The sequence below is a fragment of the Pseudochaenichthys georgianus genome, chromosome 17 (genome assembly GCF_902827115.2).
Source record: "Pseudochaenichthys georgianus chromosome 17, fPseGeo1.2, whole genome shotgun sequence".
NCBI lineage: Eukaryota > Metazoa > Chordata > Actinopteri > Perciformes > Channichthyidae > Pseudochaenichthys > Pseudochaenichthys georgianus.
The window spans coordinates 20,973,469-21,001,417 of record NC_047519.1 but is presented as its reverse complement, the minus strand read 5'-3'; the positions used below and the strand labels follow the sequence as shown (position 1 = coordinate 21,001,417).

Below are 27,949 nucleotides of genomic sequence, written 5' to 3'. Positions count from 1 at the left end.
AAAACAGTTTTTATTTTTAGCAAATGTCCTCAGCCGATACATTTAGACAGATTCATAATAAATGTGTTGTTTTTCTGTTTTGATGCGTAGTTCATTGATCCCTCTCCAACTTCCCTCCTACCTCTCCGGGAGTATCTCTTCTTCCTCTTCTGACGTTGGTGGCCTGCTCTCTTCAAACTCCTCCTCTATCTCCTCTTTAGGGAGGGTCTCCTCTGGCTTAGCAGGGGGCGTCCTGGCCTCTTTGTCAAACATCATCTCCTCCTCTGGCCATGGCTCTTCCTCAAGCTGGAGGTCCTGGTCCTCAGGGGCGGCTGACTGTGTGGCGGCAGGACCGTTGAGATGAGATTGAGGCTGCCCAGAGAACGGGGTCTGTTGGGAGGAAGGGCCCGTGGTAGACGTGGGGGGCTGTGAGTTAGTCCCGGTGGCCGGGTGGGATGGAGGCACGACGCTGGCCGCCTGGTGTTGTTGAGACACTGCTGGGGCTGGAGGGTGGGTCTGGGCAGGCTGAGCGGTGGGAACAGAAGAAAGGAAAGTGGAGGCCAGGCCTGTGACTGCAGCTGTGAGAGGATTGGCCATGGAGAAGAAGGAAGTGGCAGAGGGGGCCGGCTGCGGCTGTGTTGGGGGCTGTCTAGGCGGTTGTGTTGGTTGGCCAGAGGGGGGCTGTTTAGGCGGTTGTGTTGGTTGGCCAGAGGGGGGCTGTTTAGGCGGTTGTGTTGGTTGGACAGAGGGGGGCTGTGCTGACGGGGCCATACCAGGAGGATGAGACTGGTTGGATGTCTGGTTGGGGAGTTGAGTAGTGGGCTGCTGTTGGTGTAAGGACGGCTGTTTCTCCAGAGGAGGCCTGGAGCCGGGTACATCCAGAGTTTGGGGCGCTGTTGAAGTTGGGGTGGGGGTAAAGGGAGCCTCCATGTCCTCACTGAGGATCCCATCCAAGATGTACATATCCTCATCATCGTAGATCACCTCCTCATCCTCGTAGAGCCCCTCCTCTTCTCCCTCATACAGTCCTCCGTCGTCCTCCTCGTACAGAGCCGCCTCCTCTCCTCCGTCTTTGCTGTAGCCGCCTTCATCGCTGTACGCTCCCTGCGTCTCGTCGGGGTCCCAGTCTGGAGAGCCTTTACTGTAGCTGACCGAGGAGTGGCAGGAGTGGTAAGAGTCGTTCTCGTCATAAGGGTCCCTCTCTCTGTACTCAACGCCATAGTCCTCCTCGCTCAGCTGACTGCTGCACCGACTCAGCTCTGCAGACGATGCATAGCTCCCTGAGGGACTGCAGAGGAGAAGACAAAACAGGAACAGTTAAGACGCAACATTGCAACATGCCCTGGGGAGACTGATTATTAAAAACAGGGATAAAACCTAAACATAGAGACTTATTGCAGAGGAGGAAGAAGTACTTAGATCTTGCTCTTAAGTAAAAGTAAAACTACCAGAGTGTAGGAATACTCCGTTACAAGTTAAAAACCAGCTTTCAAAATGTGACTCAAGTAAAAGTGCAAGTATTAGCATCAAAATTACCAAAAGAAAAAGTACTCATTGTGCAGATTTCAGAACAATATACAGTGGGGCAAAAAAGTATGGCTGATTTTTGTTTTTATTCCAATTCTATTTCAATGTAAATACTGCTATACAGTGGGGCAAAAAAGTATTTAGTCAGCCACCAATTGTGCAAGTTCTCCCACTTAAAAAGATGAGAGAGGCCTGTAATTTTCATCCTAGGTATACCTCAACTATGAGAGACAGAATGAGAAAAAAAAAATCCAGAAAATCACATTGTCTAGATTTTTAAATAATTTATTTGCAAATTATGGTGGAAAATAAGTATTTGGTCAATAACAAAAGTTAATCTCAATACTTTGTTATATACCCTTTGTTGGCAATGACAGAGGTCAAACGTTTTCTGTAAGTCTTCACAAGGTTTTCACACACTGTTGCTGGTATTTTGGCCCATTCCTCCATGCAGATCTACTCTAGAGCAGTGATGTTTTGGGGCTGTCGCTGGGCAACACGGACTTTCAACTCCCTCCAAAGATTTTCTATGGGGTTGAGATCTGGAGACTGGCTAGGCCACTCCAGGACCTTGAAATGCTTCTTACGAAGCCACTCCTTCGTTGCCCGGGCAGTGTGTTTGGGATCATTGTCATGCTGAAAGACCCAGCCACGTTTCATCTTCAATGCCCTTACTGATGGAAGGAGGTTGTCACTCAAAATCTCACGATACATGGCCCCATTCATTCTTTCCTTTACACAGATCAGTCGTCCTGGTTCCTTTGCAGAAAAACAGCACCAAAGCATGATGTTTCCACCCCCATGTTTCACAGTAGGTATGATTTTCTTTGGATATAACTCAGCATTCTTTCTCCTCCAAACACGTCTAGTTGAGTTTTTACCAAAAAGTTCTATTTTGGTTTCATCTGACCGTATGACATTCTCCCAATCCTCTTCTGGATCATCTAAATGCTCTCTAGTAAACTTCAGACGGGCCTGGACATGTAGGGGGACACGTCTGGCACTGCAGGATTTGAGTCCCTGGCGTTACTGATGGTAGCCTTTGACTGATAGTGTGTTTAACAAACTTAAACTAGCTTTATTAAATGTCAGGTCTTTGGCAGGAAAAACATTTTTAATCAATGATTTTATCACTGAGCACAATCTCGATTTTATGTTTTTAACAGAAACTTGGATTGAACAAAATAACAGTGCAGCTGTTCTTATCGAATCAACCCCTCCCAACTTTAGTTTTATGAGTCAGGAAAGAATGCATAAGAAAGGGGGTGGAGTTGCTATTCTGTTCAATGATTCCCTTCAATGCAGGAAGACATCGTATGGAAACTTTGATTCTTTTGAATATGTGGCCCTTCAGCTGAAATGCTCCTCTCGAGCTCTGTTCCTAAATATCTATAGACCACCCAAATACTGTGCAGGCTTTTTTGATGACTTTACTGAACTGCTGTCTATAGTGTGTATTGACTTTGACCGTCTAGTCATTGTTGGTGATTTTAACATCCATGTTGACAACCCCCAGGACAGAGGGGCGAAATAACTGTTTTGTGTTCTTGATAGCTATGGACTGACTCAGCATGTGACGGAGCCCACGCACAATAAGGGGCACACTCTGGACTTAATTATCTCAAAGGGTCTGAATATCTCTAAGGTTGTGGTGACTGATGTTGCACTCTCTGATCATTCCTGTGTTTTCTTTGAGAGCTCTATTTCTGTTCACAAAAATGTTCAAAAAGAGGTAACCACAAAGCGATATTTAACTGAAAATACTAGGAAAATGTTTATTCAGAATCTTTCTTCCACACTTGCCCCAGCTAACATCTCAGTAAATGAGCTAGTAGATCATTTTAATTCAAAAATTAAAAATGTTATAGATGCCATTGCTCCAACTAAGGTAAAGGAAGTGACTGGGAAGAAAATATCTCCCTGGAGAAAGGCCATGACCGTGAAAACAGAAAAAAGAGAATGTCGAAAAGCTGAACGCAGGTGGCGAAAAACAAATCTTCAGGTTCACTTTGAAATCTATAAAGAGAGACTTGGCCTTTATAATTTGGAATTGAAAAACGCACGACAATCGTTCTTCTCTGACATCATTACCAAAAACAAAAACAACGCCCGTGCCTTGTTTGCTACCGTCGACAGACTAACTAACCCCCCAGTGTCAGTAGCCTCTGAATTTCTATCCACCAGGGCGTGCAATGATTTTGCCTCCTTTTTCACTGACAAATTTCAGAAAATCAGACAAGCAGTCAGTGCCTCTGCATCAGGAACAGCAAATGTGTTGTCTCTGTGTCCACTTAACATCAATTCAAACACCATGACACAATTCCATCAGATTAATGATAAAAACCTAGAGGACATTATACAACTTCTGAAATCCTCCTCCTGCTGCCTTGATATTAGGATTTTTCAAAGATGTTTTGCCTTGCATGGCCTCAGATCTACTTCATATAGTAAACAAATCTCTTCACTCAGGTATTTTTCCACAGGCCCTGAAAACTGCAGTCATTAAACCGCTCTTAAAAAAGAATAATCTAGATGCTTCAGTAATAAACAATTACAGGCCTATATCAAACCTGCCATTTCTAGGTAAAATCATTGAAAAAGTTGTTTTTCAACAGTTGAGTAATTTTTTGCATTTAAATAACTGTTTCGATGTGTTCCAGTCAGGCTTTCGTCCAAATCACAGCACTGAGACTGCTCTTGTAAAGGTCTTTAATGACATCCACTTAAACACAGACAGTGGCAGAACTTCAGTGTTAGTATTATTAGATCTCAGTGCTGCGTTTGACACTGTTGACCACAGCATATTACTAGACCGACTGGAAAACTGGATGGGACTTTCGGAAACAGTTCTAAATTGGTTTGAATCCTACCTAAAGGACAGAAACAACTTTGTTTCTATAGGTAAATACTAGGGCTGTGAAGTTAACGCGTTAATAACGCGTTAACGCAAAAATGAACGCCACTAATTATTTTAACGCGATTAACGCATGTGTATTTTTTGTCCTCGACCGCCCCGTAGTTTCAGAGCGCATCAAGTTTAAAATACCATCTACAAGCTGATGCTGACAGCCCCGCTCCTGCCGTCCGCTTGTGGCCGACCACACTTCCACGCTCACCGGCAGGCACCGGCAGGCCATCGGGTGGACCGGGAGGGTGTGTGTATGTGTGGCGCGAGAGAGACCTTACGTGTATTGTTGTTGTTGTTAGCATCTGGTGCTAGCTAGCTGCGCTAACGGATATAAGGAGCTGTTTAAATGAAAACAGAGGAGCAACATTTCGCCGAGCACTTCATTTTATGCAGGTAGCCAGACAGTGCGACATTCATTGTACGAAAAGTCAGCACACTCAGCACGGATAGTGCGCGCAACATGATTGCAGCGTCCAGGCAGCTCCCGTTCGAGCATACCTTGAGTTGCACATAGCTCCAATGATCACACACACACACACACACACACACACACACACACACACACACACACACACACACACACACACACACACACACACACACACACACACACACACACACACACACACACACACACACACACACACACACACACACACACACACACACACACACACACACACACACACACACACACACACACACACACACACACACACACACACACACACACACACACACACACACACACACACACACACACACACACACACACACACACACACACACACACACACACAGAGGTTGTTGTGTTTAATATTCATGAGAATTGTTGTCATTGTTCAAATGATAATAAACATTTGCATAAAGCATATTTGTCCACTCATATGTTGATAAGAGTATTAAAAACTTGAAAAATATTCCTCTAAGGTACATTTAGAACAGATAAATAATGTGCGATTAATTTGCGATTAATCGCGATTAACTATGGACAATCATGCGATTAATCGCGATTAAATATTTTAATCGACTGACAGCCCTAGTAAATACACATCTGAGTTGACAAATATGACATGTGGGGTTCCTCAAGGCTCCATCTTGGGGCCTCTTCTCTTTAACGTCTACATGCTACCACTGGCTCAGATAATGAAAAACAACAAAATAAGTTACCATAGCTATGCAGATGACACACAAATGTACGTAACAATTTCACCAGGAGACTATGCTCCAATTCAAACAGTAAGTAAGTGCATTGAACAAATTAATGACTGGATGTGTCAGAACTTTCTCCAATTAAACAACGATAAAACTGAGGTAATGGTTATTGGAGCCAAGTCAGAACGTATAACAGTTAGCGCTGAGCTTCAGTCTGCAATGTTCAAAACAACAGATAAAGCCAGAAATCTAGGTGTAGTCATGGACTCTGACCTGAGTTTCAACAGTCACATTAAAACAGTTACTAAATCAGGCTACTATCACCTAAAGAATATATCTAGGATTAAAAGACTAATGTCACAGCAGGATTTGGAAAAACTTGTCCATGCTTTTATCTTCAGTAGACTCGACTACTGCAATGGTGTCTTCACAGGTCTCACTAAAAAATCTATTAGGAAGCTGCAGCTGATTCAGAACGCCGCTGCTCGAGTCCTCACTAACACTAAGAAAGTGGATCACATCACTCCTGTTCTGAAGTCTTTACACTGGCTTCCTGTGTGTCAAAGAATAGATTTCAAAATACTGCTGCTGGTTTAGAAAGCACTGAATGGTTTAGGCCCAAAATACATTTCTGACCTCCTGCTAAATTATGAACCATCCAGATCTCTCAGGCCTTCAGGGACTGGTCAGCTTTCTGTCCCCAGAGTCAGAACTAAACATGGTAAAGCAGCGTTCAGTTATTATGCTCCAAATATCTGGAACAAACTCCCAGAAACCTGCAGGTCCGCTGCAACTCTGACTACTTTTAAATCCAGGCTGAAGACTTTTCTTTTTGTTGCTGCTTTTAATTGAACTATTCATATCTTAGACTGCACTGTAACTTTTATCCTTGTACTTTTTCTTTTAATGTTTAATTGAACTATTCATATCTTAGACTGCACTGTAACTAGCCAATTTCTTAATGTCTTTCATTTTTTGTAAAGCACTTTGAATTGCCTTGTGTTGAAAAGTGCTGCCTTGCCTTGCCTTGCCTTGCCTTGCCTTGCCTTGCCTTGCCTTGCCTTGCCTTGCCTTGCCTTGCCTTGCCTTGCCTTGCCTTGCCTTGCCTTGCCTTGCCTTGCCTTGCCTTGCCTTGCCTTGCCTTGCCTTGCCTTGCCTTGCCTTGCCTTGCCTTGCCTTGCCTTGCCTTGCCTTGCCTTGCCTTGCCTTGCCTTGCCTTGCCTTGCCTTGCCTTGCCTTGCCTTGCCTTGCCTTGCCTTGCCTTGCCTTGCCTTGCCTTGCCTTGCCTTGCCTTGCCTTGCCTTGCCTTGCCTTGCCTTGCCTTGCCTTGCCTTGCCTTGCCTTGCCTTGCCTTGCCTTGCCTTGCCTTGCCTTGGTTACTTTGGTCCCAGCTCTCTGCAGGTCATTGACTAGGTCCCCCCGTGTGGTTCTGGGATTTTTGCTCACTGTTCTTGTGATCATTTTGACCCCACGGGGTGAGATCTTGCGTGGAGCCCCAGATCGAGGGAGATTATCAGTGGTCTGGTATGTCTTCCATTTTCTAATAATTGCTCCCACAGTTGATTTCTTCACACCAAGCTGCTTACCTATTGCAGATTCAGTCTTCCCAGCCTGGTGCAGGTCTACAATTTTGTTTCTGGTGTCCTTTGACAGCTCTTTGGTCTTGGCCATAGTGGAGTTTGGAGTGACTGTTTGTGACTGTTTGAGGTTGTGGACGTGTCTTTTATACTGATAACAAGTTCAACCAGGTGCCATTAATACAGTTAACAAGTGGAGGACAGAGGAGGCTCTTAAAGAAGAAGTTACAGGTCTGTGAGAGCCAGAAATCTTGTTTGTTTGTAGGTGACCAAATACTTATTTTACCGAGGAATTTACCAATTAATTCATTAAAAATCCTACAATGTGATTTCCTGGATTCTTTCCCCCCATTCTGTCTCTCATAGTTGAAGTGTACCTAGGATGAAAATTACAGGCCTCTCTCGTCTTTTTAAGTGGGAGAACTTGCACAATTGGTGGCTGACTAAATACTTTTTTGCCCCACTGTATCATATGTTTTGATTATAATTATGTATGCATCAAAGTGTTTATCAAAAGGTGCAGCTAGTTTGAATTTGTCTGCATGCTGCAGGGTAGCTTGTGATTTACTCTAGGTGTAACTAAAGTATTATTTAAGTGTTGTTTATATTTCACATCTTTAATCTAAATCTGCCAAGTAACTAAAGGTTAGTTGGGTAAAAGTAAACTATTTACAACTGAATTGTAAAAGTACAAAGTAGCAAAAAAAGTAAATATTTAAGTACAAGTACCTAAAAATGTAACTTAAAGGTGGGGTAGGTAAGTTTGAGAAAGCGGCTCGAGATACACTTTTTGTTATATTCCATGGAATGCTCTTAACATCCTGATAGCAATGAATATCTGAAGTGCTTTGACAAAAAATCCATAAAAAAATGTCATCTGTGGAAGCCGTAGTACTGTAAAAAGCATGAACAATCATTTTAGCCGGCCCGGCTAAAGTAACTGGATGGCCTACCTGCCTGTCAGCCTTCCATCTGTGCACAAACTTATCTCGTGCCCTCATTGGTCATGTGCGCGTTCGTGTGTGTTGGAGGAGGGGCTCTGTAAGGAAGTAGCAGATTTCTTTCGGCTGTGTATTTTCAAATTCTAGCGCACTCGAGCTGGTTTCTCCAAAATTACCTACCCCACCTTTAAGTACTGTACTTGAGCAAATGTACTTAGTTACATAACATCACTGTATACATAAACACATAAAAGCACACTCACTGGCCTGTACACTTTGTACTCTACTGGACAGCCTTACTAAAAAACCTTTTCTACATGTCTTGTTATGGCCATGAATAATGCCAATGGTTAATCAATGAAAAGTACTGGCGATACAAGAGTAACAGACAAGCAGCGAGAATTAGAGCAGAACTCAAAGAGAGGCCTCCAGAAAGCTGACAAAGGAAAAAGAACAGGCATCCAGAAATACAACAAACTGGGGGAAAGTATTTATACTCCTTGATAAATAGGGCTATTAAAACAGCATAGAGGCCAGATAGGAAGTAGGATGAATGGGGAGGGGGGGGGAGATAGTGAAGACAGGAAGGGAGTGGTGAGCATCGAGAGGAATAGAGGGAGAGAGCGCAGGGAGTGAGTGTAGAGAGCCGAGAGGAAAGAGATGAATGGGCGGGGGTGTGTGGAGGCTGCCCTGTCCAATACACTCACACAAGCGTCTAATCTTATATGCAGTATTGACCATTAGATTGCCAGTTGAATAATTCATGAAGCAAGAGGTGAAGGGGCACATACTTTCATGCCAAGTCTTTGAGAAGCATGTCAATATGAGCTGAGAAATGACACAGTATTGCAGACAACTCTGAAGTAGCGCTTTGTCTGTATAACCCAATGAAGGACTGACACACACACAGCGCACGGCAGAATGTCATTGACTATGATCATTCACTCCAAGGCCTTTCTCGTGGAGGGTATTTTGACTCGTCACATTGGGAAAAGCACAGGTGTAAATAATAAAATAAATGATGGTTGATTTAGTTTCAGGGTCCTGATACTGTGACATGGTTTACTGGGAGACTTCAATACAACGGAGCCATTGTTTATCATAAGTAACACGGTTTTACGTCCAATACTACCTCATAAGTGTGCTGTGAAAAAGGCGTATTACTTCACCACAAAGTATTTTTTAAAGTAATAACTGTATTGTTAAGTTAATTCAACGAGCAGAAAATGAATACACATTTATAAATGAATGAACGACAACAAGGTCCATCTTGGAAATAAGTCCTTCTACCCTCTTGTTTTCTTTTAAATGTTCATTTAGATTGGTGTTACAACGTTTTAAGTTTCCTCTTAAGATTATCAAATAAAATGAAAAGGAAGTAAATACGGCAAATTGGTAAATGCTAAAAGAAGCACAAGAAGAAAAGGGTCATAAAGGGCAGCAAATTAAATCGATAATGTTCATTATACAATAAAATCTGTCTAAAATAAGATTGAATTAGCCTCTATAAGCTACTCATTGTACAATACCAAGTGAGTTTAAAATTCTTACAGGTTATATTATATTTAGTTTATTAAAGTAAATTCTGTTATTACTTTTTTTCTATAAGTTACACAGTCTCCCTTTAAGCTATTTCATAAGCAAAAATGCTTCTCACCACATTTGTTTTAAATCATTTAAAACTGAATAAGAAATGGATGGATGAATCAAACAAGCAATCTGAAGTCACCTTGCCTCTTAATAGTTTACAACAAATTATTTATCAATTAATGAATCAACATGAATTGACAGTGCAGCACACACCTGACAGTCCTCTGGTGCGGGTACTCGAGGTCCTGGCCGTTGCCAGAGCGCGGGTACGAGAGGCTTCTGGTGCTGCTGTGCTGTTGGCTGATGGGATACTGGTGGACGGAGGCGTTGGGCTGCGATGTGCTGTAGTAGGGGGGGGGGATGCTGTTACTGGTCTCACTGCGATAGTCGCTGTCCCTGTCATCCACAGCGCTGTCTGGGTCTTCATCTGCACAGACGCACATCAAAAGAAAAAGCTGCATCAGTCCTTTTGATGGTGTCATCATAGATTTCAGAAATAGGAGAAGATAAAAGCAAGAGCATGAGAAAAAAACAACTTAAAAAGGGATGATCCCGATTGAAACAATTCTCTGTACTATGGTTATTACAGATAATATAGAGATGAGATGTGAGCATACTGAACCCCTTTTAGACCCATATAGGTCATTCAGAGTGCATCCATACATAAAGCACATGATGAATATCATTATGGGCTTTCTTCTCATTCTCCTCATCATAACTGCACATAAATCCACTCCTGCTCACCATCAGGACATGCTGTATTTCTGTGATGTCCACAGATCAGAGATGAACATCCCAGAGGGAAGTGATGAGAGACTTTAGCAGAGCTGAATCAGTCAAGAACGAAGCCAGCATCTATTAATCATTCATCATTATCCATCGCCGTCTCACGCTCTGATGAAGGTGGCTCCTGCGACGCTTACACCTTCATGGTCATCTGTTTGACACTAATTAAAGTCATCGAACTTTGTTTCTCACTTCAACCGTGTCCCCATGTTTCTCTCTCTTTCCCTCTCACTCACTTCATCAGCTCACCAGCTATCATTAAGCTCTTTCCCTTTTCCTCTGTGTGGAAAGAGAGGAGATGAGTCTCTGCACTTGTGTGGGTGAGATTGACAGACGCTTATATAAAAGCATCCGCTAATCACAGCATTACAGAAAAAGGACAGAAAGGAAGAGAGGTGGGGAGAGTTGTTTCTTCCAAGTACTCTATGTTTCCTATAAGCATTATGCACGGTTCAATGTTCATTATTGTGGCTCTGCACGGCAGCACATTAAATAGAAATATTAAACAAGATAAATTACCCTGAGTAATCCACAGACCGTTCATCAGAAATACTTTATAAAAAATATATAGATATGAAAGATGGATGTTAATAGGAAATATGTCATTTTCTAGAGCAACAAGACATCGTTCTTGAGAAGAGATTTTGCTATTTCATTTTCGAAGTGGCATTTTTTTTAAGAGCACCACAAACGAAATGTAACTTAGTTGTATTGTTTGAGGGGATGGTGGCAGATATCACAGAGCAGGATAAACAAAAACTATCTGCATGACCAGATACCACAAAAAGGTAAGAGAGAAAAACAATGTTTTGTTTTTGGGCATTTGCATAAACTCGCTCTTCTTCTGACATTCTTCACCCAAAAAAACAAATTGAAGCTTTAAGTGTTACACTCCCTGTTTCAAAGCTTTTGTGATGGTAAGAGAACCAAATGTATACAACATGTGATTCTCCAGATACATATGGACTCCAGTGTATGCACAGTATTTGTATATTGTATGTACACTTACTTTGTTGCTCTCCCCACAGGCTCCAGTTACCTGCAATAAAACAGGAGTGTTTTTAGTATTGATTATGAACTGCACTGGTGCCCAAACATAAACATGCATTCACGTAATTAAGGTTCCCAGATGGTGCTGGTGGATGGAAAGAGAGCGCGGAGGAAGTGCTGCAGCTCTGCAGACTTAACCAGAGGAAGCTCAGCAGCCTCCTGGAGAAGCACCTCCGGACATCTGAAACCCCTATCGATTCTTTACAGTGCAGCCATCCTATCACCCTCCGACACACACAACAACTCATGTGGGGGTTACACACATTATACACATACTGAGCTTAAGCAATCTAATTACATCTCAACAGCTTATCACATCATTCTCTTGCTCAGCATAAACAGATGGTTAATATATAGGGTGAACTGTCACTTACAGCACTGGGTTCCTGGTGCACGAAGAGGCCGCTCCTGCTCCTCCTGGTAAGAAAACTGGAGTCAGACAGATTGAAAACTTGACATAGATTAGCTGGTAAACTAATAGGGAGATGCTGTATTCAGGAAGTGGAGAAATGTATGTGTAATATGGTTGTTTTGCCAATAAATCATCTGGGCATGTTGGTGAGTTGTGAGGATATTCTAGGGTGCTAAATCAAATGGGGCGACTGCTTACATCTTGGTCCCTCATGGCATTGATCTGCTCCAGTTTTTTTGTCCAGTATCGTGCCTCATCCTCAGGGATATCTGGAAACAACACAGCAGGCAAACTCAGTTGACAAACACAGCTTTAATTGAGCTCTACCTACATCAGCCGTTAACATAGATATTCATTTCCCCTGGAAAAACTTCTGTCGTCGTTATAAACTCTGGAGATAAAGGGAGCTAAAACAACCCCAATATTATGTGACCCAGATATTTGGCCTGTTAAGATCAGTGACTTTGAAAATGGGCCTGTTCACTCCCAGCTTCAAAGCCAATCCGCTATAAATAGATCAGCTCCACAAATGGAGGAGTCAGGTGAACAATATCGACTGGAGGAAGAGGAAACAGTGAGAAAATGACACCTAATCAATGTAAAGAGGAGCACAGCTTGATCACTGAGAAGTAAAGGACACAAACGCTCTCCTCGACTCACAGACAGTCTTGAATACATATCACTGGAAGCAGGTCAGTTGAATTAATCATTCAGGGATTATTGGTGTTCATAAATTACAGTTTGCTGTGAAAATACACCGACAGACATCATTTATTCAAGTCGGCTTCTCATTCTCTCAAGGACTGCTGATTTCCTATATTTCTATATTTCCATCTTCTCCCCATATTGACAGTTTCTCACTTGTATGTGAATATTGATTTCTCACCGAGAGGCAGCTCAAAGCGTGTGTCGAGCAGCACCAGGTGGAGAGTGGGCTCTTTGGTGCCGGAGATCTCATTATCAGTCATGATGACCTGAGAGTCCAGCGTGAGCCACTCCCCCAGGCCCTCCTGCGTACAGAAAGACATTTTGAGGCCGACACACAAACAACATGCTGTATAAATGGATGATCGTGATTAAAAACATGTCGGAGCAGTCCCCCGAGTACAGAGAGTTCAAATACAGTATTTCTCAAGTGGTGCTGGTGGCAAACCTCATTGGACTGCCGGATGCTCCGGAGGGGGATCCACACAGTGCCCACCATGGTGTCCCAGATCAGCCCTTTGTTCCACACCTCTACCGTCAGACCCAGGTCCAAGCGGTTTATTTCGCTGGATAGGAAGAGGAAGACAAACAGGGGGGGTTCGTCAAAAGTCCGAAGAAAAATGTACGACAATTCATTTGAAGACTTCTGTGGAAAGTTGGTACATTTACTCAACTGCTAGTAAATGTTTGATTTATTTCTACTTCACTTTCCTTTTTCCATTTGATGCTACTTAAAAGTTAAAAGTCACCACTACATTTCTGAAGGATTATTACAATTTTAACTCCACTTACAAAATATTATTAGTTCAAATGTTCAGGACACGCATGGATCAGCAGTTTAATAATTCAATGCACATTTCTGGACGGTAAATGTACATAGGCAAATATCTCTAAACATAGAGAGATACAACGTTTAATAATTAAGAGTTATATTGACAATACATATGAATTAATAAAGACTTGCAATATAAAAATAATATATATAATAAAACATTGATTGTATTAATATTAGTTTCTTTTTGACAAGTTGTTATTAGTATTAACTAGAAAAATGCAAAAGAGACAAAGAAACTCTTCTTAATAAAAATAATAAAACAAACAAAAGACCATATTTACATTTTACATAGAGTACCTTATGAAAAGCATCTACAAATAAACTGTAAAGAAATTGTTAAAAACTACACCATTCGTCTTTTGAGGTAAAATTATCCAATATTTACACAAAGAGCAAATACATAATAATATAAAATGAAACATGTTATAAATCTAAATATTCACATGGTGATTTTGCATTACCAGTTTTCACTTCGATACTTGAACCATATTTAGCTGACTACACATTATAACCTATTTGCTAAACACACAGGTAGTCATACACACTGAAGATGCACATGAATTACTTGTGGGCTTTACTGTGACACATATAAGACAGCTCTGTGCGGGAGCAAGCCTGAGCAAGCCTGAGCGAATCCAACATAAAACATTTACAAGACAGCAGGAAGCAGCAAAAGAAGAGAGAAAGAGAGCGGGGGATGAATTAAGAGAGGAGAGGAGAAGAGTGTGATGAAGGCAGTGGAGGAGGTGATTGTATCGCATGCCTGCAGGGAGCGAGTGGGAACTTTAATTAAGAAATAGGGGTACTGGATTTCCCGTCTGGGTGGTGACTCCTTTTGGGAACGTGCCTGTTTGATGCAGGGACTGAGGGGGCGCAGTCACTTAAAGGCCGTTTGAAGAAGGCGACGAGGCTTTCTCTGCAGCCCAAACATTACATAACACAGCTTCACTGATGCAACCCCGGAACAACGATCAACGCCTCCAAACATCATACAAAACGCACAGGACTCCGCAGTCAGCCTGCCTGCTGCATCCCACATGCTAAAGGATCCTCACCATTTACCACCCTGAGAGCACTGTAAAGACATCATCTCTGCATGCAATATGTACTGAAACAAAGCTCATGCAAACTAGTGGGACAAACTAGTGGGAAGAGCTGCTATTGAGCAATAATAGGAGGAGATTGGAAGAGTTAAAAGTAAGGTTGAGATGTAAAGAGGAAGAGGAAGAGAAGGAGGAGGGGCTGAGTAGATGAAGATCAAGGAATGATGTTTAAAGAATTGACAGAGGAGAGGAAGGTGGGGCTGGGAGGAAGCCAAGGTTTGGAATAAGGATGAGAAGGGCAAGTGTCGAGGGATAGCGGATGAAAAAAAAAAAGAGGATGAGGCAGTTGTTTGAGGTGCGGATGTGGAGAGGAAGACCTACGTCGAGCAATGTAGAGATGAAGGGCACTTGGAGGAAGGAGGAGAGAAAGAAGAGGAGGGCGTACAGGTTGATAGAAGGCAAGATAAAAAAGAAAAGCTCTCAAGCAGGAGAAGTGACGGAGACGATGAAGGGAGAAGGGAGAGGACGGAGAAACAGAATCTGAAGAAGACGAGGGACTCACAACATGAAGTCTTGCTCCCAGCTGGGCAGGTTGCCCCTGACAGCAATGGTTGTGCTCTTCACATTTTGTACTTTTAGAGTCACATAAGTGTTGAACTTCTCTGTAAAAGGAGAGAGGGGGGAGATTAGAAGATAATAATGTAGATATTAGAGAGTATATTAATCTACATAGGAACTGACTGCATCCTTTGCATTGATGGCTGCAGCATGTAATGCGTCCTCAGTCTGCTTAAAGATTTATGTGACATAACAGCCTCCCTTTTTCTATTTCCAGCATCCCTGGTCTTACCTTGGGGTCCGTCCAGCTTGGCTTTCTTCACTGTGGACACACAGAGAGGGACAGTGTCACACACAGGAACGCCATCTGCTTTCACTTCTGAACGCTCATGCATGATCTCTACTGGCTTTCACCCAGAGAACCGTGTGGAGGCCCGAGATCCAATAAAAAACACAGTTCTACTACATTGAACTTACTGTAAAAAAATGAATGCTGTAATATTAGTATGTTGAAGAACTTTTATACATTTGGTACACAATTTACAATCTGTAATAATAGTAGTCTGGGCTCATTTGCACCCTTTATGTTTATTTATGTATTTGTATACTATTTTGTATGTTCTTTCCCACTATGATCATGTATGTCATTAAGTATGGTATTCCTGTCATGCTATGTTTTGTCTTTATTATTTCTTGTTGGCTGTTCTGTTTGTCTTCTCTGTTGAAACAGAGAAGCAGGATTTCCACCCCAAAGAAGTCGTACTATTGCTTACACTTACACGGAAATAATGAAGCTAAAACATGTTTTAAGGTCAAATATAGGATTCATATTTTAAAGTTATACATACTTTCAATTAGGAAGAGCTGTTAAGATACAAGTGAGTCACTAAGTTGTATGCAATGTACATATTTACTTGGCAGTCACATTAGTGTTTATACCCAGTGCTCTGCATTCTTTGTTGTTGCCATAAGGTCTGACATGTTGGCACTGAGTGTGGGGGAAATACATAGAAACACAGCGCGTGGGGGACTTTCCCACAGAACTTCATCAGTGTGGGAAAGAGAAACATAGCATACAGCACAGATTACAAAGGATTACCAAAACATGTATATCTACATCACTAATATGATCTGATTAGAAGAGATTTAAATAGAATACGATTGTTTGAGACTGAACACACATGCCTGTTCAAATGGGAATGTCTCATAAGCATTCAAATCCAGCTTTATCCAACCCGGTGTGTCAGAGGGTTTTCACAGTACATTTAAAGCCCAGGCTTTCTCTCTGCAGCACTTTTTTACCAGCTTTGACGTAACTCACACATACATTATTAATACTCTACCCACCGCACTCCACCGCGCACACACACATGCTCCAGATCCCCATACCTCACTGCAGGTGTGTACGAAGGTTCACATTAAGACAAAATGCAAACGCAAGCTCAATGCTTCCTGTAAACAAACCAACACTTTTTATCGGCCCTTAAAAAAGCAGTGTGATCACCACTTGATGTCTTAGTTCACAATATTCTCCACAGACCGTTCACACTAGAACAGGTTGTCATAGTAACCACCAGGAAATGAAAAGTTGATGGAAAATTGCCCTGAGTCAGCAAGGCACTTTTCTAGTTTCCATTCCTCAATACTTTCACTTTGTGTATTTTTTAACACACACACACACACACACACACACACACACACACACACACACACACACACACACACACACACACACACACACACACACACACACACACACACACACACACACACACACACACACACACACACACACACACACACACACACACACACACACACACACACACACACACACACACACACACACACACACACACACACACACACACACACACACACACACACACACACACACACACACACACACACACACACACACACACACACACACACACACACCAAAAAAAAGCTTTTCATCTTTGCTTCCATTAATACCTCACCAAGCTTAATGCAAACTTAACCTGGAACACACACATCTGTGTATTTGCTAAATGTATGCCCTGACACTGGCACAACTTCCATTTGAAAACCCAGAGTAGTTGCAAATAAATGCTGTGAAGGTAAGTAAGGAACCGAGCAATGCTTTACGATGTTTAGGCAGACCACATCGGAGCCTGCTTCATCCTGTGTTTAAGTGTCAACACTAAAAGAGCCCTGGAAATGTATCAGTACATGAGGAGGATCAATAAAAAAAGGAATTGGATTTTCGACAACGGAAAGCTGAAGTTTAATAATACCACACAATCATACATCTCCCTGACAGACTGAGTTATGATGAGAAATGTCCACAAGCTAACAAACAATAGTTTGTCACAACTGGATGTATCTAAGCAACACAAACCCACACATACAAATACGGTACATGTAAGTGCCTATAGCTCATAAACAATACAGCTTATGATCGGCTGTATCATTAATAAATCGATTGAAATGTAGGCTTTCGCTACGGAGCCTAGAAAACCAGGTCAAAGCTATAACTATCTATCACCATCTGATTAAATGTCTTGAAGGATATAACAAATCAAAGCCTGTTTGTTGTTGTATTCTTTAATCAGAGGAAGCACAGCACAATCTGTAAGACTGAACAGTACATTTTCTGCAAACCCCATTACTTCATTCAGGAAGTACCTCTGACACAGCAGACTCTGACTTATGGGAATAAGCGGATTGCCAAGAAAACAGAGACTCGACAGGGAATCAAGCAAACCCTTCAACATGAACTGTCAGTGAATGTAAAGTAGGGAGTGGGTGAGCCGAGTTCAGCCATCCGCTGACAAAATGAGAGGGCTGACATGATTCAGAGAGCGCCTATACATATACATATATGTATGCACAGATATCCCCACACACACGGATCTGCAGTAGACTTTGCGACTGCTGACAGAACATCACACCTAAAAAAACTCAAACAAATCAAGACGGCGAGAAACTGGACATGAAGGAAAGCAGAATATCTGCAGGAAAAAATGCCAAGTTTTTCAGAGTTAATCTGTATCTGTGTCTGAATTCTGCTGGGTCTGCAGATGCTCTGAAGAAATGCTGCCTATTCAAGAGGCACAAAGTACAGAGGAGGCCAGAAATAGCTCCAGTCAGGTAAGCATGAATGATGTAACAGGAACAGAAGAGGGCTCTCTGCCAAGTCTCGTAGTCTACGACACTGACAGCCGCAGCCACTGTTTATGAATGAATAGCTGTCCGGGTCTTAATGACACCTGCACTGACTCAGAGCAGGGCCCGGCAGTGGGTGGACTGGCAGCAGGATGAGGGGGGGTAGCATCCATTATGGGCCCGGCATAGAAGGTGACTTTGAAACCTCCTTAACTATCATTTTATCCCCACAATATTATCTATGACAAACGTCCAACGCCTAAACATACCTCCAAACATATATTTACATGTAGGACGAATTGGGATCAAACATTTATCAAATATTTGAGAGAAGATGAATATGAATAATTAACAGTTTTGGGTTAAGAAGTAAACATACTTCTATAAGTCCTTCACTGCTTAATATCAAGTCAAGTGAGGACAAAATGCAAAACCTTTCAAATTGTCAGCACTATTTGTTCCAATGCAAGATGACAACATCCAAATAATAAGGAGAAAGTTGTTTTTACAATTATGCTGATTCAACCCCTATCTGTCCAACAGTGTTATTTTAGAGGTGTCTCCTCTCTCTCAGCGTGGATCATACACTCCCCTGATGACTGCAACCTGTGTGTGAGGCTGAAGGGTGTTTATGAGCAACCACAGCAGATGCTTATTCATGGCATGGCGAGGCAACAGTGTCAGCATCAGGAGCTTTCAGGGAGTCTGGTAGGAGGAGGTGACGCATCGCTTCAGGGAAAACGCTGAGAAAGAAGGGACGAGCATCTCCAGCCCAATACGAGTATTCCCTCACGACTACAGCGGCGCGGCAGAGCGGCAGGAGTGGTGCGGCAGCGGCAGGGGCTTTTCCTCTTCCTCCACCTCCTCTGACTGCCCACTCATGAATGAAGAGATGACACACGCTCACACCGCAACCCACCACCAGGATAGGAAAAAGCAGTTATCCTCCTCCATGTACACATTTATAGAAACTCAAAGAGCCCAATGAATGGTAGGCTATTAACAGTCACGACTGGGCTACCCTATAACAATTCTGCCTACCTGTTTCTGCGGTCAGATAATTCATACAAGGCATCTTTAATTGAGTTAATTAAGCAAGCATGTCATTCAGCAACAGTGCCGTTAAAAGTATCCCAGTGGCATCCCCCACTGTAAACGTGCTGTGTTTCCGTAAATATTAGCTGCTGCTGTGTGATTTAATGACTGATCAGCACAAATCCTGCTCGGGCTACACAGACTTTTCTCCGGAGCTGATGATAGCCCGCAGCCTCTGTCAGACAGCAGCTAAACCCCAGCAGGTGATACTTAAAGACATCAAACATAGCCCTTAAATGTCCTCTCTTACCTCCCACACATAGCAGGGACATCTCTGATATCGGCGGGAGCGTCCCCGGCTGTCCTCTGCTGAGAGCTCCGTGATTTGTTTGGTCAAGTCCGGTTGTCTCTTGGTTACAAAAACTCAAACCGCCAAACCGTTACCGTAAAAGGTACCGGAAACCAGTCGCCATCATGTCAGAAGCGCTCGTCTCTTTCTCTGCGGAGATGTTGCTCTTCTGGCAGGACAAGACACACAGGAGTGGATTCCTCGCCCCCCTTTTCTCCCTCCTCTGCATTGCTTCAGGTCTGCTCCGCTGCTGCTCCTGCGCGCACAGCCATCTTGTTTCAGTAGCAGCACCCTCCGCGCGAGGACAGCTCCCCCGTGCCGCGCCGCCCTGACGTCACGGACGGTTGATGAGTAGCAGGCAGGAAGAGAGGGAGGGGGTGGGGGAATAATAAACATAATCATGCAGTCAATGATGTAGGCGAGGAATTTCATTCATTATTTTCACAAAGTTTCACTCTTTAGCTTATTGTATTTGATTTGACATGCATATATTTCACTTTTCATTGGTCCTGCAACTGAATCTTGCACTATTTCATTTCTACAAACAGTTTCTTCTTGCACTATATTATTTGGTTTATTATCATGTCCTATATATTTATGGTGCATTGTTAGGCTGGGACTTAAGATTGTCATTGCCATAACGACACTAGCTAGTGTGCATATGACAAAAAAAACCTTTGAGTCAAACTTACAAAGCATTTTAGAAACATTTTCTTATTATAGTATTTCATAATCTAACCAAGCTTTGTAAAATGCAGTTTAAATGTATTTTTTTTTTTAAATAAAATGTATAAGCTAGCCTACAATACTCCAGTGTCAGATTGTATGTGATTGGCATATGCATAAAAAGGGCTTGTTTTGGGGCATCACATTCTCTGCACTGAAGGGCACCCTGGAGCACAGCTGATTTATTTGGACATTATGCAATTCTGATCATTCACAATATTGCAAGGGATGCTCATGTTTGCATCAATCTCTTTTTTAATAAAGAAAATTGTAATATTAAGATGATCATAAGTAGATTTTTTTTTAAATCAAATATGAAACAAATGCAATTTTGATTATTGCACTAGTCTTTAGTGTGATTTTCATACAATTCAAAGTATATGTTTAGCCCTACCGGTTATGTAGAAGGGTTGGTGAATTTGATGTAATTCGAGTGTATATATAGCCTAAAAATATAATGTAAAATAAAAGTGACCCAACTAGTTTTCAAATATAGATATCAGACTCCCCCCACCTCGCTCTAACTCCTACATTCTCAGGAAAAATTAAGAAAACATGATATTATTAGTCATAGTGCCAGCAACAACCCTGATAAAAAAATAAAAATATATATATTGTTGCTTCAAAAAGGGACAATGCACATGCCTGGTATTTTATTTCTTTACAATGTATGTTTTGGTTTGATGAATGCACTAGATTTTAGTTAAGAGAAAACATAAACAGGTGTGTTCGCTAAGGATGAAATACTGGTGTGTGTGAGGCAGATGGACCTCATGTACAGGTGGAGAGCATCGAGCACCGTGTAGTACCAACAACAAACGCCAGGCGGCAGCTAAGAGAAACAAAGACTGACGAGCCTACTAGAAATACAAAAACCGACGAAGTGCGTTGTTTACGCCTACACTCCGTTCAAGATGGCTGCTGGAGACAACAGCGGCAGGCCTCCTTGCCTTACTTTCTCCGGTCCTGGCCCTTTGGGAAACAGCCAGCCAAGCAACAGCGTGTTCTCCATGCCGGCGTCTAACGGCGGAGCTGTCGGTGCGGCCGGGGGAGTGCAGGGCGCGACGAGGCGACCCAACCCGCAGATGGGGCCTGGCGGCGGGGACAGCAACGGAGTGTCGAGCGGAGCTCAACCGACTGCGCAGAACTCCCTGCAGCAGTCCGCTGCGGCAGGTGCTGCAGGAGCCATGTCCACCCCGGCCACCAACATGGCAACCGCGGCGTCAAATGCAGCCGCGTCGGCAGCAGCGGCTGCCACCCCGGCTGCTGCGTCTGTGCTGGTGTACCGAGAGCCGGTGTACAACTGGCAGGCGACCAAGAGCACCGTCAAGGAGCGATTCGCTTTCCTCTTCAACAACGAAGTGCTCAGTGACGTTCATTTTTTAGTGGGCAAAGGGATGGGGGTTCAGAGGATACCTGCGCACAGGTAAGATCAGCTGCATGAGTATTCAAAACGTTAGCTAGCTAACTATGACGATGCAAAGCGAAAAACGTAACCTCTGTTTTGTTGATATGGTCAGGTTTGTTTTGGCTGTGGGGAGCGCAGTGTTTGATGCCATGTTCAACGGAGGCATGGCGACAACTTCGACGGAAATAGAGCTTCCTGATGTGGAGCCAGCTGCCTTCCTGGCGCTGCTAAAGTAAGAGTGTGAGAGGGCTGCCATTTAAACTGTCCTGAAAGTGGGCGTGTATAATTGTGTCATTATGCAATTAGTTAGCGGGTATAATAATGTTTAGACAATGCAACATGAAATACCTCACTAATGCATTCATTATATGATTATAACCTCAGAATGTCTTGTGCAGGTTTCTCTACTCTGATGAAGTCCAGATCGGGCCTGAGACAGTGATGACCACACTATATACAGCTAAGAAATATGCAGTGCCCGCCCTGGAGGCTCACTGTGTGGAGTTCCTCAAGAAGAACTTGAGAGCAGACAATGCGTTCATGCTGCTCACACAGGTCTGCCTCCCGAGAGCTTCAATTATTTTTATTTTTGTAAAAGTGATATATCTTATGTCTTTTAGTGATCAGATCTTATTTCATCTCCTAGTTTAGCTGCCCTAGATGTTGTGTACTGAAACTGTCAGTATCATGTGCAACAGAGCTGAAATGTAAACCCTTACATTCAAAAGGATATTTTCTTTGATACTGGTGCTGAGTTATGGTATCCATACCACAACAATACTCTACTTTGAGAAATCTTAACATTATAATGTTTTTTTTAAAGACAAACCAACGTTCTTAAATATAACTTGTTGTTGAAATCCATGCAGCTTTAAAAACACTAAATGAGTCTCAAAATAACAATACAGAGAAAATGTAAATCAAAGAATAAGTGGAAAATATTCTGTTATTTTTCTATTTGATGCCAGTTTTTGACATTTGTCTATTTTTAGGACTCAAAAATCATGAGTTCCTACTATTAGATCTTAATCCAGATCTGCAAATGTTCAATTCTGAGCTTTTGACTGAGCCTTGTAGTGAAACAAAGTGATCCATTCTTTATTCTTTGTTTCAGGCACGCTTGTTTGACGAGCCTCAGCTCGCCAGCCTCTGTCTGGAGAACATCGATAAGAACACTGGAGATGCTCTCGCCGCTGAAGGCTTCACAGACATAGATCTGGGTAATGTGGCCTTGTGATTGTCATTAGTCTCTGTATTTAACAGTATCAGCCTCACTGACCGTCACGTCTTCATCTCTCCCTGCCTCAGATACGTTGGTGGCCGTCTTGGAGAGGGATACTCTCGGGGTGCGGGAGGTGCGTTTGTTCGGTGCTTCTGTGCGCTGGGCAGATGCCGAGGCTCACAGGCAGCAGATGCAGCCCACACCCGAGAACAAACGCAAAGTGCTGGGCAAGGCTCTCACACTCATCCGCTTCCCTCTCATGACTATTGAGGAATTTGCTGCAGGTAAACAGAATCACAAGGAATCCAACAGTGAAACATTTTTTGTAGATTATTCTCTTTGCCTGAACACACACTGTGCTTTCTATCGTCCCTTCAGGTCCAGCCCAGTCCAGTATTCTGAGTGACAGAGAGGTGGTGAGTCTTTTCCTCCACTTTACAGTTAACCCAAAGCCCCGCGTTGAATTCATCGACCGGCCTCGCTGCTGCCTACGCGGGAAGGAGTGTAGCATCACACGTTTTGGACAGGTGGAAAGCCGCTGGGGTTACAGCGGGACAAGTGACCGCATACGGTGAGTGGGGTCTGTTTTGTGACCACAAAGCACAATTACAGTGTGCGAAAAAGTACACGTCCCACCGTCCGGGACATGTTATTTACAATATCGGACAAGTAGATCTTTCAATTGACTTGTCCGGCGGACAAGTGACGTTTTTCGCCCTGATTTATTGACAAATGATGATTACATTCAGTTTACAAAGCAGAATCTCCATTGTCGCAAATTGTTCCGTCGTCCACCATTGTTATTTAGAAAATGTTAGTTTCGGGTTCTGCTTGTCGATTCCGTACCAATTGTCTTGGACGGGCATTAGATTTCATAAGAGTGTGATGGACAGGTAAGGCGAGGCCGAGCCAGCGGGAATATGCAGATTCTATCTCGCCTCTCGCCCGCATCAGCCTGATTCGCTGCACGGTGCAGATCAGCCTCTCTCTCTTCTCATAATATCTTCGTTATAGGATATATATATCCTACCTCTCCATGCTATATCTATACTATTTCTCTATATCTCTTCTCCTCTCTGTCTCTCTCTCTCTCTCTCTCTTCCTCTCTCTCTCTCTCTCTCTCTCTCTCTCTCTCTCCTCTCTCTCTCTCTTCTCTCTCTATCTCTCTCTCTCTCTCTTCTCTCTCTCTGCTCTCTCTCTCTCTCTCTCTCTCTCTCTCTCTCTACCTAACAAAGCAGATCCGCTGACGTTAACAGCTCTCATCTTTGTCAACTTTCTTATGTTTCTTCTCTAACACAGTAATGAAGTTTATTAAGCGTTTAACTCTATGTGACCACCATTTCCTTTATGAAGTAAAGCAGCCTGTCTGTCTGTCCTCGCGCTGTCCTCACATCCCCGGACCCCCAGACTCGGAGGAGCACAGGGATGTCAGTATTGTTTATGAAGCAGGGTATAGAAAGTAGCTACATTATTGAAATGAAAATACTATTTATTTACTTTTACAAAGTAAATAAATGCGTGCAAGCGTCTTTGAGTTGTAGAAAAGCGCTAGGCCTGTAGGCTATAAATATAATGTATTATTATTATTATTAGGTTATGTCCTATGTGTTGGACATGTGTGGTTGGACTCTGTCTCACAGGCAGGTTGCAGTGTAACATCAGAGGAGACTGGGCCAATTGTACATTCTCAAACTGCACCACTTAGAACTAACTAAACAATGGAGAGATTATTTTTATATAATTGTATTCAATAACCGTAAGAAATTCAACAGTATGAAGTGATTTGTAAATAGGAATACAGATTTGACTTAATGTTTTCATAAATATATTTTTCTCCCAGTTTGTCATGGGACTTATTTTTACCCTCTCAAAGAACCGGAATCGAGAACGGAAAATAACAAATAACCGGAATCGAAAAGCAGAACCGGAATCGTTAAAATCCAAACGATACCCAACCCTTTGTGTGATGCAGTAAAATCTTACCGCTCACTTACGTTAGCGGTGTCATAAAAAACGTGGGAAAATGTAAAATACGATGGCGAAGAAGAATGTATTCGGACAAGTAAATTGCCAAACTCACTTGTCCATGGACAAGTACTCTCTAAAAACTTTTTTTCACACTGAATTAGCAGTAGAAAGAATTCCCTCAGTGGAGTAAAAGTCTTTGCTAGGTGCTTCTTCCGCTCCTCACACACAAAGAAGATTTTAATATTACTCAATTTGCTTAGATACCGATATGCCTGGCGGAAATCATAACACCACATATTGCAAATTCTTCTCCACACAGTTATCATACCCTCCAGACTCTTAATACATATGTTGTGTTTGTTTTTCTCAGGTTTTCGGTAAACAGAAGGATATTTGTGGTCGGGTTTGGTCTCTATGGCTCTATACACGGACCCACAGACTACCAAGTTAACATACAGGTGTGAACCCGAACCTTTCAGAAAGTTTGAGTCCAGTTTGTGTAGAGCATAACATATTCTGAATGTTAGTGTGTCTTATTGCAGATCATACACACAGACAGCAACACGGTGCTGGGTCAGAACGATACAGGCTTCAGCTGTGACGGGTCGGCCAACACCTTCAGAGTCATGTTCAAAGAACCGGTGGAGATCCTACCCAACGTCAACTACACTGCCTGTGCCACACTCAAGGTATGTGATGATTGCAGATACACATACAGCACTGTGCTCCCAATACAAGGATAATGTGTCTTTTTGATCAAAGGATTCTTTTCCTTCATTGTGTAGTCTAAAACATGTCAAACAATAATGAGCCATTGCACATCCATTGATTTTTTTGCAGTGTAGAAAACAAAATGTACTCGGTTTACTCTCCAAGAAGACAAGAAAACCTACAAATCTGACAAAAGTTAAGAAACTTGACAAGAATAATAAAGCAGTAGTTTAGGTTACAAACTGACAAGTTATATTCATGAAAGAAAGTTGATTTAATCAGATGATTCACTTATTTCAAACCTTGTGCGTTTTTAAAGTGACGATATCACAAAAAATTACAACAGACTTTTGAAGCTTAATTTGAAAACCAATTGCAAATAAGACATTCAGTACAGACCTTGTTGATCTAATAATGAATTAATCAACTTAGCATGTTAGCTGTGGTTCCTTCTCACTCTTTGTGGAAATGTCTGTATATGTTATATATCACTGTGCAGCGTTGGCACCATCAGTGTATTCAACCTCTCTGTGTGTTTTTCAGGGCCCAGACTCTCACTACGGGACAAAGGGGATGAGAAAGGTAACGCACGAGTCGTCCTCCACTGGCACAAAGACGTGTTTCACCTTCTGTTACGCGGCGGGCAACAACAACGGCACTTCAGTAGAGGACGGACAGATTCCCGAGGTCATCTTCTACACATAGTCACCTCTGACACAAGCAGCGATCCTCCATCAAATGTGACAACCTGACACCAGCGCGGGGCCACACCTCAGCAGCCGTTCCTGGGACTCAGACATCATACTGTTCCCCCCATATAGTGCACTGCTGTTGGCCACATGGGAAGACAAATATCCGTGAAGCAATGTAGGTCACTACATGGGGCGTAGCTTGTCATTTGAGACGCTGCCTCTCTCTTTCTCCGCGGCTTCCTTTTATCCCTTTGTGTTGTAGTGATGCCAGCCTCTGAAACAGACATGACTGTAACCAACTCCACAAGGGAGAGAGAGAGAGAGAGAGGGAGGGAGGAGCCTCTCAGATTATTCACAGTATCGATGTCACTGCTGTGGATTGACGGCATAAGGTTTGACACTGAATTCCCCTTCCTGTACTCCCGAGCATTAGTGCGGGGAGTCGAAACTGTATTAATGTACAGTTCATCAGATATGCCAAGACAAGATCTTCATCACCCTTTAGTACAGACCAGCATTTCACTCAATTCAGCTGTAATTTCCATAGGCATCATAGGCTTACGAACTCTTTGAACCAAACTTCTTATTAATCTTAACAACATGATATGGTAAGCAATTTTTGGGTTTCTACATACAGTACAATCTGTGATATCTTGTGTCCTTGCTTGGTAGTTGCCTATACCCAAGATACCTTGCACTTCTCGGCCTTGCATATGTTTATGTGGTTGTTCTGTAAATGCACACTAACTCTTCAGACATGTTTCTTTTTAGCTTTGTTTTAAAAAGTGTGGGCGGAGAGCTTTCCTTTTTGGTGCGGAAGTAAAAGGGTTGTATATTAAAGTGGCATTTATTAACATTATATATGTAACTTGAAAAAAATATTGATTAAAGAGTGAAGAAAATATGTTGTGGTGCTTGTATTTTTAGAAAATACCCCATCTAAGTAACACTTGAACAATAGCAACAACTCAACATTTTAGGGAACATGCTTGTTGGCTTTCTTGGAGAAATATTTGTCTTCCAAATATGAGGCTATGCTTAACCCATTAGCCAGTTACTTTAGCTTAGCATAAAAACTAAGCTGAGTAACTGGCCAAAGGGTAAATCATCCCTATTGTAGGGTTGGTTGTCCCCTTGCTTTTTTGGGGGGGCGGGGGGTAATAAAACATGATTTTTGTATCCTTATGGCAGTCGCTCTCAGTGAAAAGTATCCAAAACTTTTAAGCTAACATGCAGTACTAACATCTTTTTAACAGCTCATTCTAGGGAGACAAATCTAGTGTCTAGAGTTCACAGTACAGAGGGCATAGAAGGAAAAATATAGCAATAAGTAATATTATAATAATCAACCTTCAATAAAATATTATTAAATAAAGATTGAAGTTTAGTGGAAGATTGAATGATAATAAAAGACCGATGATATATCGACACCCAAACGGTACATATTGTTCAGGACTATTTGATTTCTTAACTACGGCTCTCAGCCATAACCCGTATAGCAGCTAGTTGTGGTTTTGACACTTTAGCATTTGTACACAAACTAATTGTATTGTGTACATAGGGTCTCGAGATAAGCCGGGCGATGGATGTTGACATTGATGCACTGCTGTTTCACCAATAGA

The 27,949-nt window shown here is 42.5% G+C and overlaps 2 protein-coding genes across 4 annotated transcripts in view; one reads left to right on the top strand and one right to left on the bottom strand.

Moving 5' to 3' along the window:
* The window catches only part of LOC117462534 (protein unc-13 homolog A-like), a 43,869-nt gene extending 23,967 nt beyond the window's left edge, over positions 1–19,902 (bottom strand). For both annotated transcript variants that reach the window (XM_034104804.1, XM_071206278.1), the window contains exons 1-10: positions 19,562–19,902; positions 15,359–15,388; positions 15,071–15,170; positions 13,079–13,196; positions 12,812–12,935; positions 12,124–12,194; positions 11,888–11,930; positions 11,473–11,502; positions 9,891–10,104; positions 122–1,267 (exon numbers count right to left, since the gene is read on the bottom strand). In XM_034104804.1, the coding sequence (XP_033960695.1) occupies positions 122–1,267; positions 9,891–10,104; positions 11,473–11,502; positions 11,888–11,930; positions 12,124–12,194; positions 12,812–12,935; positions 13,079–13,196; positions 15,071–15,170; positions 15,359–15,388; positions 19,562–19,583 (1,898 nt within the window). In that variant the 5' untranslated portion in view covers positions 19,584–19,902. The remainder of the gene's footprint in view (positions 1–121; positions 1,268–9,890; positions 10,105–11,472; positions 11,503–11,887; positions 11,931–12,123; positions 12,195–12,811; positions 12,936–13,078; positions 13,197–15,070; positions 15,171–15,358; positions 15,389–19,561) is intronic.
* A 1,311-nt stretch (positions 19,903–21,213) lies between these two features.
* LOC117462518 (BTB/POZ domain-containing protein 2) lies at positions 21,214–27,229 on the top strand. 2 transcript variants are annotated; one of them, XM_034104777.1, is made up of 9 exons: positions 21,214–21,752; positions 21,847–21,966; positions 22,133–22,289; positions 22,849–22,954; positions 23,043–23,240; positions 23,335–23,527; positions 25,295–25,382; positions 25,467–25,613; positions 26,179–27,229. In XM_034104777.1, exons 1-9 carry the CDS (start codon positions 21,241–21,243, stop codon positions 26,338–26,340), a joined length of 1,683 nt encoding a protein of 560 aa, XP_033960668.1. In that variant the 5' UTR covers positions 21,214–21,240; the 3' UTR covers positions 26,341–27,229. The 2 variants fall into 2 exon arrangements, with proteins under 2 accessions (XP_033960668.1, XP_071062410.1); XM_071206309.1 differs by having other exon boundaries at positions 21,222–21,752; positions 25,452–25,613.
* Positions 27,230–27,949: the final 720 nt, after the last annotated feature.